General features: G+C 51.1%; 1 protein-coding gene across 1 annotated transcript in view; it reads left to right on the top strand.

The window, feature by feature from the left end:
- Window positions 1–20,282, top strand: part of LOC108509369 (adenosylhomocysteinase 3-like) — a 74,660-nt gene that overhangs the window by 45,413 nt on the left and 8,965 nt on the right. Inside the window, exons 2-5 of the mRNA XM_017838770.1 lie at window positions 11,651–11,759; window positions 18,024–18,167; window positions 18,821–18,921; window positions 19,615–19,728. Coding sequence (XP_017694259.1) covers window positions 11,651–11,759; window positions 18,024–18,167; window positions 18,821–18,921; window positions 19,615–19,728 — 468 coding nt within the window. The remainder of the gene's footprint in view (window positions 1–11,650; window positions 11,760–18,023; window positions 18,168–18,820; window positions 18,922–19,614; window positions 19,729–20,282) is intronic.

Below are 20,282 nucleotides of genomic sequence, written 5' to 3'. Positions count from 1 at the left end.
GCTGCTCCAGACCCTTCCCAGCTCCCTTCCCTTCCCTGCACACGCTCCAGCCCCTCCGTGTCTCTCTTGTCCGAAGGGTCCAGAACTGCCCCCGGGGTTCCAGGGATTTCTCCAATGGATCAGGGCTTAAACGCTGGGATTTTCCCGCAGGCTCTCGCTCCCCCTCGTGCCTGCGCGGAGCTCTTGCAGCCTCTCAGCTCGAATTCATCCCGTTTCCCTGTTCTTCCAACATTCCGGCTTTGAGGGCTGGCTCGTTCCCGTCCTTCTGTCAGGGAATCGTGCCCAACTTTTCAGCAGGAAGGGCAATCCGTGGTTTTTTGAGTATTCCAACAGCAATTGCTAATTCTGGCTCTCCAGTCAGGACTTTAGTCCTGCTCAGCCTTTGGTTACCGAAAACTTTATATTTACTGAGGTTTGAACCGTTCTTTGCTCTGAAACACATTTATTTTTTAGTGATAAACATTATTTGAGTCAAGGATGTTGGAAACCATCATCCACAGGCAACTGAATATTGGGGAGCACCAGGAAGGTTTTGTTCCCCTGTGTTTTCACTGTGTCTTCACCTCTGACATGAAGGGATCACGTTAAGGAGGGAGAAAACAAGTCCTTGTTTCCTCATTCTTTCCTTATTTCCTCATTCTGAGCTAAAACTTCCTGAAGGACCGACCCCATGGAAGGGACCCACCCTGGAGCAAATCTGTTCCTGAAGGAGTGACCCTGTGGAAAAAAGGGACCCTCGCTGGACCAGGCAATTCCTGAAGAGTTACCCCTTAGAAAAAAAGAGACCCTCACTGGACCAGGCAATTCCTGAAGAGTTACCCCTTGGAAAAAAGAGACCCTCACTGGACCAGGCAATTCCTGAAGAGTTACCTCTTGGAAAAAAGAGACCCTCACTGGACCAGGCAATTTTTGAAGGAGTGACCCCATGGAAAAAAGGGACCCTCACTGGACCAGGCAATTCCTGAAGGAGTGACCCCATGGAAAAATGGGACCCACGCTGGAGCAGTTCCTGAAAAACTGCAGCCCATGGGAAGGACTCAATGTCAGGGATTTTCCAGCCATAGTGATTCCATGATTCCACGTTCTGTGCCGGGACAGGAATGTGAGCGCTCTGGAAAACCCTTTGCTGGCTCCATGGGAATATGTGTTCTGTGCAAAACCCATACAGCTGATTCTTCCCTGGCACAAATTAAGCTCAAGATCGCTTGGAGCTGGGAATGGGGTGGTCTGGAGCTGGGAATGGGACGGTCTGGAGCTGGGAATGGGATGGTCTGAAGGCAGCACTGACCAGAAGCTCCTTTCAGTCTGGAAGGGTGAACTTACCAACAGCAGGAAAATATCCCCCCAAAATATAACCAGGTGCCAGCCTTTCCCCCAGAGCAGGGGGATTCCCAAGGGGGAACAGCAGGGAATGCTGCCAGCCCCCCACTGGCCTTCACCCCAGTTGCTCCGTGGCTGGAAATGCTGATGGAATTCCAAAGTGGGCTCAGAAAGCTGCTCGTTAATTCCCGAGGGTGGAATTTTGAGAGTTTCGGTGGAGTTGAAACCTCAGCTCGAGCGTCCAGCGCTGCAAAGAGCAGGATTTGGTTCGTGTCCCGGTCCGGGATGTTGTGGAGCTGCCGGGTGTGGAATGCTGCCCTTGCAGGGGCAGGAGATCCCTTGGGCAATCGCTGTGTCTCCAAAATCTTCCCTTGTGTGCTCTTCGCCTCCCGAGTGTGCTCAGCAGAGGGAGCTGCAGCCCCGCCGGCCGCTCCATCCCGGCTTTTCCCCGGGATCGGGCTGGAATGCCGGGCGTTCTTACACATCCAGCTCGTTCCGCGCTCGGCCACGGGATTGGGAAGTTCGGGATCCACCTGGAGCTGAGCGTCCTTCGGCTCTCGAGGTGTCCACGTGCGGTTCGGATTGAGGCAGCGGGACCTTGGGACGGTGCCAGGTACAACCCTCGTTGCAGGAGACCTCCGGGTCTAAATCCAGGGATATCTCTGGGATCCGTCGGGATATCAGCGCATCAGCAGGCGATGGGTGGGCGTCTCCTCCACACCACGGGGAGCCTGCCCTTGGCTCAGGTGTTGAGCAGAGCTGAGCTCGGTGGGAAATCCCAGCTGTGAAAATGGGCTGGATCTGAGCACTTCCCCGGAGCGGGATTTTGGTGGGAATGAGGGACCGAGCTGCCCTCCAAGGCTCGGCTGACGAGGCTGGATCGTCACGGAGACCTCGGCTGGGAGAAGATCTGCCCCTGAAGCCCCACTGAGCAGCCTGGGGGGGGGCTTGGCTGGTGCATCCCTCTGCATCCCACTGCATCCCTAGATGGGAGCCTGAGGGATTCACCTCGGGAGATGTGGGACAGCGGCGCCGGCGCCTCCGCTTTCCACCTGCCCGAGTGGATGGTGAGTTACTGACCTTCCCATTCCAACCAGCACCCAGCCATGGAGGGGGCTCCATTCCTGGAGGGAGCTTTAGGTCTCCATGTTGGGTTTAGCTGGAATGAGGGTCGTTAAAGTCGGAGATTAACGAGCTCATTGCAAATGGCCGAATGATGGGGGGCTGGTCCCAAGTCACCCCATCCTGCAGATCTGTTAACAATTAATTTTTGTGATAATTTTGGAACCAGTGGGGAAGAGGAGTGGGAGAAACCCCACTGTGTCCTGGGAGACTTGGAATTCCACCGGCAGCCGCTTCGGTTTGGATCATCAGCTCAGGTTCTGCTGCCACGAAACCTCTAAAACTCGGAGCTGCCCCTCGGGGCACCGTGGTGGGTCAGGGGTTTAGAGTCCACGGCAGCAGGCACTAAAATACACTCTTCCCTGCTTCTCTGGTGGAAAGAATTCCCAAAGCAGCTGGAGATCCAATGACATTGCCCCCAAAACCCGGCGGTGCTCGGGGACAGGAGGTTTTGTGCCGGGTTGGCTCCGTGTGTCCCCCGGGGGTCTGTCGGTGTCGCGGGGTCCAGAAACGCTCCTGGTGCTCCAGAAGGACTGAAATTCCAGGTCAATGTTCGTTGTCTCTTCCCAGATTCCCGCTCACATCTCCGGCTTCTGGTCTGGGAGTCGTCCCTCCTGGTAGTTCTTCTAAAAATACGTGGATTATGGTAATAAAAAGTTGGAAATCTGGTGCTGCTACGAGGGGATTTGATATTTATCTACAAATAACGTCCATGCATTGGGTTCAAATGTCATTATTCCCCTTTAATATCCAACTTTTTGTATCCCACTATCCCTTTCTTAAGATTTGTGGATTTTATTGTCGTAAAATTCCAGTTTATTGTCCTGCTCCTCACTCATTTTTAATAGAGAATGATTCTTTCAGCCTTCCCCGAAATGATATCACATTATATAATATTATATAATTATATAATATATTTTATATACTAATATATGTTATATATAAATTATATCATATTTATATGATATATATTTATATGATATAATTTATCGTATTTATATGGGGAATTAATTTGGCACTTTAAGGGTTATCAGTGACAAACTTCTGCAATTCATTTGCTGTTTCAGATGTGGATTTTTACCTGCAAAGGTGTGGAGTTCTCCTTAAAACCAAGCAACAAACCTCCCCCTACAGATCCATCCCCCTCTCTCATTTTCTCCATTATGGATTTAGTGCCTCTGGGATCAGAACCAAATGACAAAAACTTTATTTAAATAGACTGGGTTTTTTTTTTTCCTCATGGCCTCAGTAATTGCCTTTTCCAGTGCAGTTTTATGATTTTATGGATGGTTAAAGCTGCTGTGGCACCAAATCCGTCTCCAGAGGGCCCAGGGTTATGTCCTCCAGGGATGTTTTTAATCAGGATTTTTAACTTGCCTGATTTGCATTTTATGTGCTTTCTGGGGTCAGTGTGGGAGTGAACGGCCACAGTTCAAGAAATAATTAGGCCCGGGCCTTAAAATGCTCATTATCTTTAAGGTCATTATTTCAACGAGCCTTTTAGGTCTTAATGTTCTTGCCAAGGTCCTTCCTTTGCCCCAGTTCACCTCTGGTAATTAAATATTGGAAAATGCGTTGTCAGGGAGCGGCGGTGCCGCCTTTGCACAGCTCCTTGGAAAAGCAGCAGGTTAAAATGGGAGTTTTCCCACATTCTGGAACTCTGATGGTCGGGAGGCCTGGGATCTGCAGCGGGTCAGCTCTGGGTTTGCAGAGCTGCATCCGAGCTGGGATTGAGTCGTGGAATCACGGGATCATTTGGGTTGGAAAAGCCCTCCGGGCCCGTGGAGTCCAACCCTTCCCCAGCACTGACCCGTGTCCCCAAGGGCCACGTCCACAGGGCTTGGAAATCCCTCCAGGAATGGGGGCTCCACCCCTGCCCCTTGCCAGGGCTGGGCAGCCCTTTCCAGGCAGGAATTTTCCCTGGTATCCAACCCAGCCCTCCTCTGTCCCCACAGCAGTCAGGGAAGGGCTCCCGTGTGCGCTCGTGGGCCAGGAATTCCTCACCCCTCATCCCACTGGAGGCTCCAAAGGAGGGGAAATTCCGAATTTTCAAAGCTTCTGGGAATTCTGCAGCTTGTGGGGCAGGAACACCTTTTGGCTTTGTGTCTGGGGAAGGTTTCAGGGTGTGTCATTGGGGGGATGGTTTAATGAGCTCTAATTGCACAGTCTAATAATCGTTAGACAGTGAACAGCAGAGGTGTTCATTTTGCTGTGGCCTTTTCCTTTTTCCCAAAAAAACCCCAGGTGTTTTAGGGAAGCTTGTGCTGCTGGGTAGTGTGGTGGGAAGGAGCTGTGAGATCCCATGGGATGCTGGCTGAGGATGGGATCTGGGAGTGCTGCAGGTGCTGCCCAGGCTGGTGATGACTCAGCAGGTGTTTCCCATCTCCAGCTGCTGAGATCCCACATTTTTTCCGGTATAAAACACACCTGAGCCATCATTGCAAGTTGAGGTAGTGTGGGAATAGTTCTTGCTGTGGGGCTGTGCCCCACAGAGCTGGGATGGATTGAGGGATCTGCTCCACAGCTGAAGGAGGAGGTTTCTCTCTTCCTTGTCCTTCCTTTGTCCCCAGTGGAATTTCCTGCTTTAGGTATTTGCTGGTTTCTTTTTTTTTTTAAGGATTTCTCCTCCTTGCTCCCACCAATTCCAGCAGCAGGGATGGCCCCATGCTCTTGCCATGCCTTGGATTTAAGTGCTGCTGTTTGTTACCATGGAGGTGGCTCTGTCAGGGAATGCCAAGGTGTGCCATCCTTGGAAGTGTCCAAGTGTTGGACAGGGCTTGGGACAACCTGGGACAGTGGAATGTGTCCCTGCCCATGGCAGGGGGTGGAACTGGATGATCTTTAAGGCTCCTTCCAAACCATTCCATCACTCCATGATCCAGCCCTGGTGTGGTGCCTCCAGGAATCAGTGATTTGACTTCCCAACACTCCTGGAAATCCCTCTGGCCCAGGTGGGTGGCTCCTCGTTCCTGTTCTTTCTGTCCCAAGCCCTGCAGGTAAAACCACCTCTAACCTGCATATTCCCAAAGGGAAGATGCCAAAGGGTTAAAGGTGTGTGTTAATCCTGGAGTTGGTCTCTGTGTGACCTTTTCCCTGGAGAACTTGGAATCTGAAACACTTGGAGCTCCGGCGGAAGCTTTGGCTCGGTGAGCAGCGCCGTCAGGATTCCACATTAACTCCCTGTGAAACCAGGGAATGAGTGGCTTTGGACAGCCCTTCCCTTGGAGTGATGAGGTCTGGGAGGTGGACTGGGCAAGCAGAAGCTGTTGGAGCTGAGGGATGCAGCTCCTTCCCAGCACGGAGAGGGTTTGGCACCGCTGAGCCCGGGGAAGGGAGCCGGGCTCTGCCAACCCCTCTCCAGTTTCCCAGGGACAAGGGAGCAGGAGATGAAGTATCTGCTTGGCAGCAGCTCTGGAGCAAACCACCTTTCCCTCCATGAATAGGGATGAGAGGGCAGCAGGAGGAGGGTTGGGCTGGGAGCTGCCATCCCTGGGCTCCGGTGGGACACCGGGATGTTCCTGTGGGTCCCCTCAGCTCTGGACACGCAGCTGGGAAATCATTTCTCCTCCAGCCTTTACCCTCCTTTATTTGAAAAAAAGAGTAAATTCATTTTATTTCTCGGCATCATCAATAGATGAGATGTTTTTCCCACTAGGAAAAGAGTTCCCAGGAAGTTTATGGCCAAGCAGTGGCAGTTCTTGGAGATCACCTTCTCCTCCTGCTGTTTCATCCATGAGTAGGTGGATTTTAACTCGCTCCATAACCTGCTCTTTCTTTCCCAAGTTTATTTCAGGTGGATTTGGAAGCTGGAGAGGTTGTGCCCCCTTAATCCCACAGAAAACTCTTGTTTTCTCCCTTGTTTCCTTAAAAAACCCAAATATCCATGGCTAAGAATCAATTTAAAACGCTCTGACTACAAAAACAATTTACTGGGTTTGAACACGTTTCTCCCTGGTTTTATTTGGTTGGCCCAGACTGACACAGGAATTGCAGAAGATTCCTGAGTGGAGGTGAAGGAAAGAACTTTTATTTTTTAGAGAATATTTATTTATTTTTAGAGATAGAGGTTCTTAATTTTAGTGTCTCGATCTCAACTGAAAAAAAGGCACTTTTTTCTTTTTTTTTTTTTTGTGTCCAGGAAAAGCCTTTTGATTTCAGTGTTTTGATGGGACAACCTACTGGGAAAGTAGTTGGGCTTTGGTGGCACCATCAAGATGGGCTTTGTACCCCCTTGAAGGGCTTTTAACCAATTTACTGAAGTGTCTCCCGTGGGATTTTGCAGGAAAAGGGTCGCCAATAATGGTCCAAATTAAAAATTTGCCTTGACAACACGACATTGACCTGAGTGTCAGTTGAAGCAGGTGGTGCTGATCCCAGCTTCAGATTCCCTGACGCTTCCACACTGGAAATATTCCATATTTCTGTTTTTCAGTTATTCTATAACTAAGGAATTCTGGGAGGGGATTTCCCCCCACAAAGCAGGTGTTGCTTTCATAGAGCCTGGGAATTCTTATCCTTTTAGTAGATTCCTTGAAATTTGCCAGGGAGGTGGAAAATGCCATCATGGCATGTCCTGCTCTGCAGGAACTCTTTGGAGGAGCCGCTTGGAATCAGTTTTCCTTGGCAAGGGTGAACCATCCTCTGGACAAGTGTGGCAGTTGTTGAGGAGCAAGATTAGGTCAGGTCAGTGGTAAATCAGCTGTAAATCAGGTGTTTGGGATCCTAAATGGAGCTGGGGGAGCTTTGGTGTCCCAGTCAGTCAGAAGTGGTGTTGAGGTCAATCCATGATGCCCCAGTGCTTCCCAGCTCCCTCTCCTTTGGAAGCAGATCATGGAATGGTTTGGGTGGGAAGGGGCCTTAAAGCCCATCCAGTGCCACCCCCTGCCACGGGCAGGGACACCTCCCGCTATCCCAGGTTGCTCCAACCTGGCCTTGGATACTTCCAGGGATCCAGGGGCAGCCACAGCTCCTCTGGGCAGGATGTTGAGGTTCTTTATGGGGGTTGTCCTTGGTACCTTGCCAGGGACAAAAATCTCTGGATAACAACTCCAGCCACTCAGTTAAAGGAATTGTCCTGCAGCGGGTCTGCTCCATCCACTGCCCTTTTCCTGCTGCAGTAGGAACCTGCAAGGTAGAAGAGACCAGATATAAGGAAGAAATAATGGGAAAAAGGAGGGTAGGGAGGCCCTGGCCCAGGTTGCCCAGAGAAGCTGTGGCTGCCCCTGGATCCCTGGAAGTGTCCAAGGCCAGGTTGGAGCAACCTGGGCCAGTGGAAGGTGTCCCTGCCCATGGCAGGGGTGGCACTGGACGGGCTTTAAGGTCCCTTCCAACCCAACCCATTCCATGATCCTAAAAGGAAAGGTCTGGTGCGGGAACAGTGGGATGGGAGTGGGAGTGTGGAGTGGGAGTGTGGACCCTTCCAAGGACAAACTGTGCACTTGCAGCCGTGGGGGGCAGAGCGAGGACCCACACAATTAAAAACCACTTTGCCACGTACCAAATGCCTGCCTTGTTTTAGTTGCTCATTAGTTAATTTTCTTCTAATGAGGCTCCATTAACGAAACCATCTGACATTGGAAGGGGGGGGGGGAGAAAACGGAGGGGGGGGAGAACCCGAGTTAAAAGAGCTTAATTAGCAAGTTAATTATAGCGAGCAGGGAACTGTACTGGTTACATAAATAAGGCATTGTTATGCACACACAAGCCAGGCCACGTTCAAACCGGCCGCCAACTGTCTGGAGGTCGGGAACCGCTGTAATTCCCCGCGGAACACAAGCGGGGCTTGTTTGCCGGGACGCCTCATTAAGTCTCGGGGTCCTTCCCTGCCAAAGGGAAAAAAAAAAAAAAAAGAGGGAGTCTGAAAATGCCAGCGGTTCCCCCTTTCCCTCCTCTCCTCCCTCCCTCCCTCCCTCTCCCTGTGCCTCCACCCCGCAGCTGACACCGGAGCGGGATGGGGAGGTATAAATGGGGGGCATTCCCGGCTCCGGAGGGACGCGGAGCGCGGGGCCGGCGGGGACACTGCCATGCCCAACAAGAAGAAGTACAATGTCAACGGGGACTCGGGGATCAAAGCCCAGGTGAGGGCACTCTTCAGCACCAGAACTGCGTTTTTCTATTCGTGGTTTTTCCTCTCTTTTCCTCCTCCTTTCCTTGCTGTTCCCCCCCCCACACACACACCCCGGTCGTTCATTTCTGGAGCCGACTGCTCAGGGAAAATCCCGATCTCCGGAGAATTTCTTTCCATTTTCTCTTGGGAGCAGGTTTCAGTGATGGAGTTGAGCCAAACACGTCTCTGGGGTTGTTCCTCGGAGCACTGCGATGGAGGAGGAGATGGGGTTGAGAGCAGGGAGATTCTCCAGGAAAACCTTGGATGACGAGAGTGGTTTTTCTGGGTGAAGGAGCACAGTTTTGTGGCAGGAACCCCGGGTGGAAGTGAGACCTGGCTCATTTGAAATGTGGTGAGCACACACCTGATCTTAGGAGTCATTGGCCTTGCACATCTGGCAGGGAGGTTTTCCAGCTTGAATTGGTTTTTCCTGCTGGAAGTTGAAAGCAGCGGCGCCTTGGGAGCAGGTTGGGCTCCTAAATCCAAGGAGCTGCAGCTCTCAGAGGCTTCAGAGCTTCTCCTTGGAGCTCCAGCCTGTGCAGGGGTGGCTGTTGCCTTCAGGGGTGTTTTGGTGTGAGCTGGATGAGCTCAGGCTGGAACCAAATCACTGTTCTCATCCATCCCCATCTTGGATGTCCCCCGTCCCCGGCGCATTGTGCTGTCTTGCCTCATGGGATTGCTTGGGATTAGAGCAGCCTGGTCTAGTGGAAGATGTCCCTGCCCATGGCAGGGGGCTGGAACGAGATGATCTTTAATATCCCTTCCAACCCAAGCCATTCCATGGTTCTATGGAATTCCAGCAGCCCTTCTTGCCCGCTCCCCCTGTTGCTCAAAGGATGTTGGTCGACGCAAGGTAAAAGCAGATCTGAGCCTTGGCCTGGCCCCTTCCCAACATTTTCCTTTCCTGGAGCTTCCTTCAACCTCTTGGGGGGTCAGTTCCTTGCTCAGGTAAAACTAAACCCATCTGGTAGTTTAAAGGGTTTAAACCCTGAAGGGGGTGGAGGGCAGGGCTTATTATAAAGCCTAGTTCTGGTTCTGCCTGGTGTGGTTCAGGACTGACTTTACTTAGTCTCATACTTGGTTTTGGATGTGGAAGGGCTCAGAGAGCTCCAGGTTACCAATATTGGTGCATTGCCTGGAACAGTCACATTGAGTGTCCTTGAAGGGAAATGTTAATTCCAGTACAAATTATTCCCCCTTGGTTGGAATCCCAGCCCATCCCAGCGTCGTTTCACACCGACAACCCGATGCTTTGATGGAGCTGCTCAGCCGTGGGGGGGGATTTGTTTTAAATTAATGGAATAAAAAGGGGAGAAAAAAAAAAAAAAAGGATGTTATTTCAGGCCAGCAGCTTCTTAGAGAAGGCACATAAAGGTGTGTGTGTGCACAGCCCCCGTCCTGCCGGGCTCGGGGTGTTAATCCTCCTTGGGGCTCTGGCTGGAACATGAGTTTGTCCTGGTTTTTTCCCCTCCCGTGTGTGTTTCCTGATCCGATGTCATTCTGTTGGTTGGTTTAAGATTAGCAGGGGAAAAAACCTCCCAGGTGCTGCTGCAAATCCTCTCCCAGCTCCTTCCCCTCCCCTCTCCTCCCAGCTCAAGTGCTGCCACTTAAACCACTGAGCTCGAGTTGGAATTCCCAGAACAGGGTCCAGTTCCTTCTGCTGAAATGACTCCTTGAAACAACTGCAGAACTTCTCAGGAAACCCTGAGGGGCTCATTAATAGGCCCAAGTTAATGGGTTTCAGTAATTTGGAGATGTAAATATTTGACCCTCGTTGCACCAGAACGAGTCAGTTCATGCTCGGAGCAAAGTCCAAGTGACTGGAAGTCGTGATTCCAATTTCCCTGAGATTTAACGGGAATCGTGGATGTAGTGGGGGCATCAAGGCTTGGCTCAGGAAGGGATGAGTGCCAGGAGTGGAAATATCTCCTCAAACTCTAAGTTTTAGGGTATGTTTGAATATGGCCCAGTAGCCACATACAGAGAAAACTGGAAGAGGGTGGGTTTAGATGGAATACTGGGAAGGAATTCCTGGCTCTGAGGGTGGGGAGGCCCTGGCACAGGTTGCCCAGAGAAGCTGTGGCTGCCCCTGGATCCCTGGAAGTGTCCAAGGCCAGGTTGGAGCAACCTGGGCCAGTGGAAGGTGTCCCTGCCCATGGCAGGGGTGGCACTGGATGAGGTTTAAGGTTTTTCCAACCCAAACCATTCCAGGATTCCATGAACTAAAAGGGATGTTGAGGTATGTGATGCTCGTGAAGCCCCGTGGAGTTGGTGCTGATGTGAGCAGGGAAGAGTGAAGACAGGTCCAACCCCAGGTGCACATCAAGGACACAGGAGGGCTGAGTCTCTGCTCTAAAATCCCCGAAATCACCTAAAAGAGCAGATATTTGGCTCGTGGGAAATCCTGGATTTGAGGAAATAAAGGAATACTGATTGCTTGTTCCTCTTTGCTGTTCTTGTCAACCAAAGGCTGGAGGAAAACCAAGCCCAGAGAAAACGATTCCTCTGTGAATACCAGGGTTAAATGTCATTTCCCTGTTAAAAAATGGGAAATTTGCTTATCCCTTCTGTCCTGGTGTGCTTGGAGCAGATCAGCCTGGCTGGCTTAAATATTTATCTCTTGTGCTCAGGGTCTTGGGGGAATCTGAAATCTTCATTCCTTGGTGGTGATAGAGATGGAAACAGGTTTTAACTCTTCACTGAGCAAAACACCACCAAATATTGGTGTTAATCCATTGCTGCAGCTCCTTGTGGACATTCCTGAGAAATCCAGCTCTCCAGCCTGGAGAATTGCTTGGATTTAATGGCTTATCCCGAATTCCTTGATTTGTCGGGTGAAGTTGTGTGCTCTTAATATAATATTCTTAAATACTTGTGTTCTCCAAAGGGGTGGGTTGGAGTGACATCTCTAATCCCTGCTGGAGGGTCTGGAATTAAACCAAACAGGGAATTTAACGTGTCCTGTCCCCATCAAACAACAGGAACTGTGGTCCAGCCCGGAGCTGGGACGGTGTCGGTGTCTGCTCGAGGCTCTGGGTTCCTGGGGTTAATCTCCTGCTGGGTGTTCCGGGTCTGACTCAGCTCCCTGGTTTCTCCCCACAGATCCAGTTTGCCGACCAAAAGCAGGAGTTCAACAAGCGCCCGTCCAAGATCGGCCGCCGCTCCCTGTCCCGCTCCATCTCGCAGTCCTCCACGGACAGCTACAGCTCAGGTGAGGGGGGCAGCTCTCCAGCCTCTGCACACCCCGGGGTTTTGTCCTGTCTTTCCCTCAGGGATCTCCCAGATCTGCTGGGGGGTCGGTACTGTGGGGAGGGGAGGTGTGGAAAGAGGGTTGTTGCTTTTTTTCCTCATCCTCGCGTGTGGTTGGATGGAAAATCAAGTCATTCTGATGCTCTTAAGGCTTCCCATCTCTCCTTATAGCCCTCATGTGCAGTTCCTGCTGCCTTCCCTCCTCTCTCCCCCTTCCTTTTCCTTCCAGGCTCAGCAAAACAATGTTTCTCCATTCTATTCATGCTTCCCTTCCTGTTCTTGAACAAATCCATGTGGATCCCGCTGTAGGTTTGGATTTACCTGTTGCACATGGGATTGGAGTCTTTGAAAGAGCAGTGAGGACCTTTGAGGGCCCTTTTGAAGGTGTTTTTCTTGCTGGAGTCTGAGCAGTGAAACTCTCTGGATGTGTTTTTGGGATATTTGGCAGGTCACAGCGGGTTTGAGGAGAGCCTGGGTAGATATTGGGTAGTTTCATGGAAACATGGAATGGTTTGGCATGGAAGGGACCTGAAAGGTCATCCCATTCCAAGCCAGGGACACCTTCCACTATCCCAGGTTGCTCCAAACCTCATCCAACCCGGTGAGAGGTTTAAAGCTCTGGTTTAATTAAGTGTAAAAGCCTCTGGAAACTCAACATCCAACTCCTGGCCGATGGCTCAGAGGCACTGCCACAGACCTGGCTGGTGGCCAGAGCTCCTCCTGAACTCCTGCATGGAAACCCTCCTTTGTGTTTCTCCACTCATTTCCCTGATCCTGAGGATATTGGAGATGAGGGGACAGGACCATGCTGTCCTTTCCAGAGGGAGGCATCAGCCCAGGCTCTGTTCCCACTTTGGAATCCACAGCTCCATCCAATCCCTGAGCACCAGGGAGTGTTTTGTGACTGTTGTTTTTGAAGAACTTGTTGTTCTGCTTGGCCTGGCCTGGGTCATCGTGTTCTCTCCTGGTTCACAGCTGGAAGAACTTGGAATACCTTTGGGGGATTCCCCAGTGCTCCTTGCAGTCACCATCTCCTGCTAAAGCATCGGCAGGGTCAATTAATGAGCTTGTGGGAATACTGAATTTCCCTCCTCCTGGAAGCGGGAGGTTGGCAGCCAGGATGGAAGACTTGAGTTCCCAGGGTGGCTGCAGGATGGAGGGATAAATCCCATTGGAACATCTTGGTCTTTGTTGTTCCCCTTCTCAGACTGAACAGTAGCACAGTCTGAACTACCCGTTAAGTTCTTCTGGGATGGGAAAAGGCTGGAAAAGAAGAAGCATGAGGAGAAGAGAGGTGATGATGGAGGGGAAGAGTCACAGAATTGCTTAGGTTGGAAAAGCCCTCGGAGACATCGAGTCCAAACATCTCCCAGCTCTGCCAAGGCCACCACTGAACCACGTCTCCAAGTGCCACATCCACAGGGCTTGGAAATCCCACCAGGGATGGGGACTCCCCCCTGCCCTGGGCAGCTGTGCCAGGGCTGGACAGCCCTTTCCAGGAAGGAATTTTCCCAAATATCCAACCTGCCCCTCCCCTGGCCCAGCCTGAGGCCGTTTCCCCTTGGCCTGTCCCTTGTTCCCTGGCAGCAGAACCCGACCCCCCCGGCTCCCCCCTCCTGGCAGGGACTTGCAGAGCCAGAAGGTCCCCCCTGAGCCTCCTTTGCTCCAGGATGAGCCCCCCCAGCTCCCTCAGCCCCTCCTGCTGCTCCAGACCCTTCCCCAGCTCCCTTCCCTTCCCTGGACACCCACGAAGTGCAGGGAGGTCTCAAGGTTTGGAGGTGATGGGCATGGGGGAAAAACTGACCCTAAACCAAGCAACTCTTCCCTGAGACCTTCTGGGAAGGCAGTTTTCCAGCATCCTGGTCCAAAATTCTAGGGCAGTGCCAGTGCTGTTGCAGTGATGCAAGGATGGGTGTGCAAACAGCTGTGGGTTCTTGCTCTTCCTGCCCATCAAAACTGGAATAATGAGGGTGGGCAGGCCCTGGGATAGTTTTCCCAGAGAAGCTGTGGCTGCCCCTGGATCCCTGGAAGTGTCCAAGGCCAGGTTGGAGCAACCTGGGCTGGTGGGAGGTGTCCCTGCCCATGGCAGGGGGATGAAACGACAGGATCTTTAAGCTCCTTTCCAGTCCAAACCATTCCATGATTCTGTGACAAACCAGCAGAGACACTGTGGAACGTGAAAATGTCACAGTTGCTGTAAAGTCCAAGGAATGACAAAACCAATGGTGCTGATCCCCCTCTTCCAATTAGAATTCCAAGTCTCTTTCCCGGATCTGCCACGAGCCGCCAGTTTTCTGTGATTGTTCCGCTTCATTTAAAGGGACTGATTTTTCTCACTGGGGAAATTAATTGTTTTCTGCCCCGTTTGGGAGCGATTTATTCGCCCCAGGACACACTTGGGTGTTTTATCAACATCTGCTGCTGCCAACCAGGGAAGGGCACCGAGCTGGGAGCTCTGCTCTGGAGTCCAGGGGGTGTTTGGGTCAATTTTACTTAAATTTTACCTCAATTTCACAAACTGTCCTTTCCCTTTCTGCCAAATTCAGATCATTATCTGCTCCAGCAAAGGTTTTGGGGGATCAGGTGGTTTACAGGAGCCCAGCTTTGAATGCTCAGACTCTCAGCAGTGTGTGTGACACACCATGTCCACCTTCTGTGGGTGGGATTGGAACAGGAATAGCTGGAATTCAAGGCCCCTGCCTTCATCCTCGTGCTGCTGCAGAACTTTGGGAAGGCTGTATAGAGAAGCAGCAAGGTTTGTCTTTATTTGGGCTGTGACAGGGGCAGGTTGCCCCTTTTTTGCCCTTAATGATGCCAGTTTTAGCAGCTCTGAGTGGACCCTCACCTGGAATATTAGCAAAGCTGAACTTGGCTGAGTTTAGGCTCTGACCTGGGCTGTTCTGGGTTAGGACAGGGGTGCAAGTCACTCCTTTTCTCCCCAGCATTTTTCCATGGGATAACAGTGCCTGAGACCTGCTGCTGCTTTCGTGTTGTTCCACTTGAAATCGTGGATTCGTGGAATATCCTGAGTTGGAAAAGGCACGCGTGGATGGAGTTCAATGCATCTGCAAATAATATACAAATCCTGGAATGGTTTGGGTGGGAAGGGACCTTAAAGCCCACCCAGTGCCACCCCCTGCCATGGCAGGGACACCTCCCACTATCCCAGGTTGCTCCAAGCCCTGTCCAACCTGGCTTTGGACACTTCCAAGGATTTGGAGTCCCCAGCCTGTCTGGGCAGAGATACAAACACATAATACAAATAGTATAATTTATATTAAAATGCTTCACGGCTCTGCAGAATTGCCAACCCCAGGCAGGGAGTTTTCATTAATCCACTTTTGGGTGAGTTGAGGTGATAATTGGGAGGCTGCCTATCCATCAGCTAATTGGATATTTCCAGGTGACAGGAATCCTTTCCTTTCTGTGTTTGTTTTTCGTTTGACAGAAAAGCAGAGGCAAAACTGACTGTTACAAATTATTATGCTGTTCTATTACAGTAATGATATTCATTTAATTGCCACAGTTCTGTAAACACTTTTATATATTATATGTATTTAGCAGTAAAGAACAATCTGCACAAGAAAATCTGGCCACTCTAGGCAAGGTGCTTTTTTTTTTTTGTTAAAAAAAATTACTTTCAGCCTCCAGAACCAAAAATGGCTGGTTTTAAAGAAACCTCCGCCCAGATTAACTGTCTTCAAGGAAATAATCCTCCTTGAACTAATTAATCCTCCCTTCTGGAGTCCTTGCTGTCCGAGAGTTTGGTTTTATATAAGGTGCCCTTTTGTTATTAATCCGGGCTCCTGGGCCTGCAGGGTTGTGAACACCCTGAATTCGGGGCTCCAGCGGGGGGTTTGCAGGGTTGGACTTGCCTTTCACACCCCTCTGAGGATGGAGCCTTCCCAGAGGAATTCCAGCAATGCCTAATTCCCCCCGTAAGCGGCTCAGGATCCGTGTGGGTCTCGGGGAGCCTGGTGCTCCGACAGAACCGCACTAAGCCTTTTTCCTTGGCATCATCCAAGTGCTTCACAGGAGCCAGAAGGGAAAGGAACCACCTTGTTGGGTCCTGCAGGAAAGACAAACCCACGGCCGGGGTGGGGTGGAGGGTTTAACTCCTTGGTTTGGGGGGGTTTTTTTGGGGTGAAAATGCCACCAGAGCCGTTCTGGGCAGAGGGAGGTTTCCTTCGCTCCAAGTTCTCTACAGAGGCTGTTGGAATCAGTCACAACTTGAGGTCTGGATGCCCCTGGAAAACTCCCTGGGAGCTCTGGGGGTGGTGGAGACCACGGGTTCAACCATCTCCCCATGACAGTGTAAGAACCCCTCACCCTTCCTGCTGCCTAATTCCTGACTGGGGTAGAAATGGGGAATCTGTCCTGAGCACTGGGGAGAACAACTCCCTTGGGTTGTAGAGCGTTCCCTCCTGGAAACTGTGCCTGTGGTGCTGGGGAGGACAGAGGGCTCGTCAGGGTGTGGGGTGTCCATCATTTGGAACCATCCATGACACTGGCCAACATCCCAGGCTGTCATGGATTGGGCTGTTCCACCACGGAGATTCTTCTCTGGAACAGATAATGTGATGTCATGGATTGGGCTGTTCCACCACAGAGATTCTTCTCTGGATCAGGCTGTTCTACCATGGAGATCCTCCTCTGGAATAGACAATATGTCTTGGATTGGGCTGTTCCAGCACAGAGATCCTCCTGTGGAACAGATAATATGATGTCATGGATTGGGCTGTTCCACCATGGGGACCCTCCTCTGGAACAGGTGATATGATGTCATGGATTGGGCTGTCCCACCACGGAGATCCTCCTCTGGAACAGATAATATGATGTCATGGATCAGGCTGTTCCACCATGGAGATCCTCCTCTGGAACAGATAATGTGATGTCATGGATTGGGCTGTTCCACCACAGAGATCCTCCTCTGGAACAGACCATTTGGTGCCATGGATAAGGCTGTCCAAGCAAGGAGATCCTCTTGTGGAACACTGAGTTGGACGACAGGTCTCGGGTTCATTTTACAAGTTCCACGTGATCTGGGGAGTAAAGGCTTGGAGTAAAACTTCCAGGCAGTTTAATAGGGAATGAGGCTTTTGAGTTGGGTCCTGGGAAGGTCCTTTGGAAAGGGAAGAGGAGCAGTGGTTTCTGGTTCATCACGTTGCTCTGACTGCTGGTGCCTGTCCTAAAAGATGGAAGAGGTTTGGTTTCCCACGGTAGGGACATATTCCAGGGGAAAACATGGCACAAATAATCTCCTCAGCTGATCCCAAGTGGAAGCAGAAGTAGTGGTTAATTCATCGTGACTCAAACTGAAAATGGATGTGATTTTATATAAGCACACGTGATTTTAGTAATCAAAATAAATGGAAAGGGGGATTTCTAATTCCATGAAGGGCTTTTCAACGCACCTCCACATGTCTGCTGTAGTGCAGTTCCATAACCAGGAGTTTGGAGGGCACTGATAGGAAAGGAAGACAGTTTTTGACACATCCACACCTGGTCTTAAACCAGCAGCTTAATCTGATTCCGTGGAACCATGATCCATGTGGGATCAGGTGATCCGTGGCTCTCTAACCCATTCCTGAAGTCCCCCAGGGATGGAGAGCCACCACCTCTGGGGCCAGTCCATGCCAGTGTTGTGTCATCCTCCCAAGGAAGGAGTTTCTTCCTCACGAGTTTCCTTGTGATCCTCCCAAGCAGCAGCTCCTGGTCCTCACTGAGGAGCATCCAAACTGAGCAAATCCAAGGACTGGGAATGCCACCATACCTGGATAATCATCAACTCACAGCCTTCACCAGGATGCTGTTTGGAATGGAATAGGGCCTTGTGTCTGTGCTGCCTTAAATTACAACTTGGGAAGGACTTCAAACAGTCCTGGGTGTTTTTGGTGGCTCCCTTAGAGCTGTAAAGGCTTGAATTTCGGGAAGAGAGATGGGAGAAGGCCACGGAGATGAGCCCGTGGAGGACATGGGCACTGTTAATTACCTCTGGTGTGGTGTTGAAGCTGGAGAAGATAAGAGTGAGGAATTCACCCCAGATAAAACTGCCTGGGGAGATGGTCCCTGTGGGAGAAGGGCAGATCCCAGCCAAGGATGGAGGGAGGTGGCACCTGCACATGGAGAAACACATCCATGGCCACGCTCAGCCAAGGATCATCCACGGGTGCTTTGGCCCCAGGGAATGTCTTCTCCTGTTTCTGACCTCCTCTCCCCCCTCCAGCTGCCTCCTACACGGACAGCTCCGACGATGAGACCTCCCCCCGGGACAAGCAGCAGAAGAATTCCAAAGGCAGCAGCGATTTCTGCGTGAAGAACATCAAACAGGCCGAGTTCGGGCGCCGGGAGATCGAGATCGCTGAGCAAGGTACATGGGGCACCTCCCTCCAGCTCCACCTCGTCCTGGGTCATCTTTTGGGGTCCTTCCTTCCCCCAGATCCCCTTCTGAGGCTCGGTGTGTCGGTGATTTCCCGATGCCTGTTAGAGATGGGAGAGCTTTGGTGGGGTGTTGTGGGACGGGAGAGGAGTTCGGGGTTGTGCCGAGTAGCTGCAACCAAACAACTCCTGAAGGGCTGTTCTACAGTCCAACATGTTTTGTTAAAGTCGGTAGAGAAGATGAAATCCATCAAATAAATTTGAGCTTGATTATCTCCGGAAGTCCATAGCAAAGGGTTTAGGAAACTGGAGGGACGTGGGAAAAGAGGGGCAGGGCAGGAAGTCCCAAGTTCTCCTCAGTCTGAAGCAGATTTTCCTCCAGCCTCACTTGGGAACTTGCAGGTAGAAATTTGAACACGGGATGATGCTTCATCCGAGATAGCAGGGAGAAAATTCAGAGGGATATTGGGTCCTTTTCACTTATTTGGGCTTGCTCACAAGGCTTTGGCCTCTTTGGAAGCTGCCCCAGCTGTACAAGTTCATGGGAACACCAGACAGTGGGGCAAGAAGTGGTGCTGCTGTTTGTCCTTGTCCTCATCCCTCTTTCCATCACATTCATGGGCCTGTTTTCCCTTCTCCCTGCAGAAATGCCCGCGCTGATGGCTCTGAGGAAGAGAGCTCAGGGGGAGAAGCCGCTGGCCGGGGCCAAGATCGTGGGCTGCACACACATCACGGCCCAGACCGCGGTGAGGGCCGGCCCCAAACCCCACACGGGGCTGTGCCACTGCTGAGCCCCTGCAACAGCCCCCAGGGGGTCAATGGGGGCACGAGGAGCTGGGAATTCCCCTCAGGAGTGGTTACTCCTGGCTGGATTTGGGACTTTGCGGAGTGAAATCGCTACACATACATATATATATAAAAAAATATATACTCTGAAGTTCTTATTTACGTCAGCCTTTTAAAATTGTTTCACAAATGCAAATTAACTGCAAAATTGTTTTCTGTGCAACTTTCTAACGACCCTGATGCTGCTTAAAACCAACTTCAGGGGTCCCAGAGAATCACTGAATCCTGGAATGATTTGAGCTGGAAGGGGCCTTAAGGCCCATCCAGTTCCACCCCCTGCCATGGGCAGGGACACCTTCCTCTAGACCAAGTTGCTCAAAGCCTTGTTCAACCTGACCTTGAAGCTTAAAACCCGCTTCAGAGGCCCCCAAAAATCGTAAAACCATGGAATGGTTTGGGTGGGAAGGGACCTTAAAGCCCGTCCAGTGACACCTCCCGCTGTCCCAGGTTGCTCCGAGCCCCGTCCAGCCTGGCCTTGAAGCTTAAAACCAACTTCAGAGACCCCCCCAGAAGCTTTCCCATGAACAGCAAACAAACCCCCCAACTGTGTGTTGCTCCTCGTGTTGATCTTCCCGGTGTTTTTTGGTTCCCAGGTGCTGATGGAGACTCTGGGAGCGTTGGGTGCCCAGTGCCGATGGGCCGCCTGCAACATCTACTCCACCCTCAACGAAGTGGCTGCTGCCCTCGCTGAGAGTGGTAGGAAACACGTCCCTCCTCGTTATTCCTGACTTTTATAAAAGGATTTCTTTGGTTTTATCTCGTTTTTCACCTCTTAGAGTTTTTTCCCCTTAATTATTTTTGGTTTAGAATAAACCCGTACGAGGTAACGGCACACGATCCATCCCTTCCAGTGCTGTGAAAACCTTGGAATGGTTTTAATCTGGAGGATAAAAGGACGTGGTACAAAATAATGGTGATGCCCTTAACGAGCTGAATGGGCTACCTGAAGCTGGAAGTTATTTTGTTAAGAGAAACAAAGCTAAATTTGATTTAAATGCTGTAAATTTGAGTCAGAACTTTGGCTAAAAGGGGCAAAAGAGAGACTTTGAGGGGGGAAATGATTCATAAAAAAGAAGCTGAGCGTGTTGGTGCTCACCTGGGAGACTGAAAACATGTTTTACCTGGGTGAGGTCAGGGGTTTTACCTGGGTAAGGTCTGGAATTTTACCTGGGTGAGCTCAGGGGTTTTGCCTGGGTAAGGTCTGGAATTTTACCTGGGTAAGGCCAGGGGTTTTACCTGGGTAAGGTCTGGAATTTTACCT

The sequence above is a fragment of the Lepidothrix coronata genome, unplaced genomic scaffold (genome assembly GCF_001604755.1).
Source record: "Lepidothrix coronata isolate B3197 unplaced genomic scaffold, Lepidothrix_coronata-1.0 Scaffold357, whole genome shotgun sequence".
Classification (NCBI taxonomy): Eukaryota; Metazoa; Chordata; class Aves; order Passeriformes; family Pipridae; genus Lepidothrix; species Lepidothrix coronata.
The sequence above is the reverse complement of the archived record's forward strand: the minus strand, read 5'-3'. Positions and strand labels throughout refer to the sequence as shown.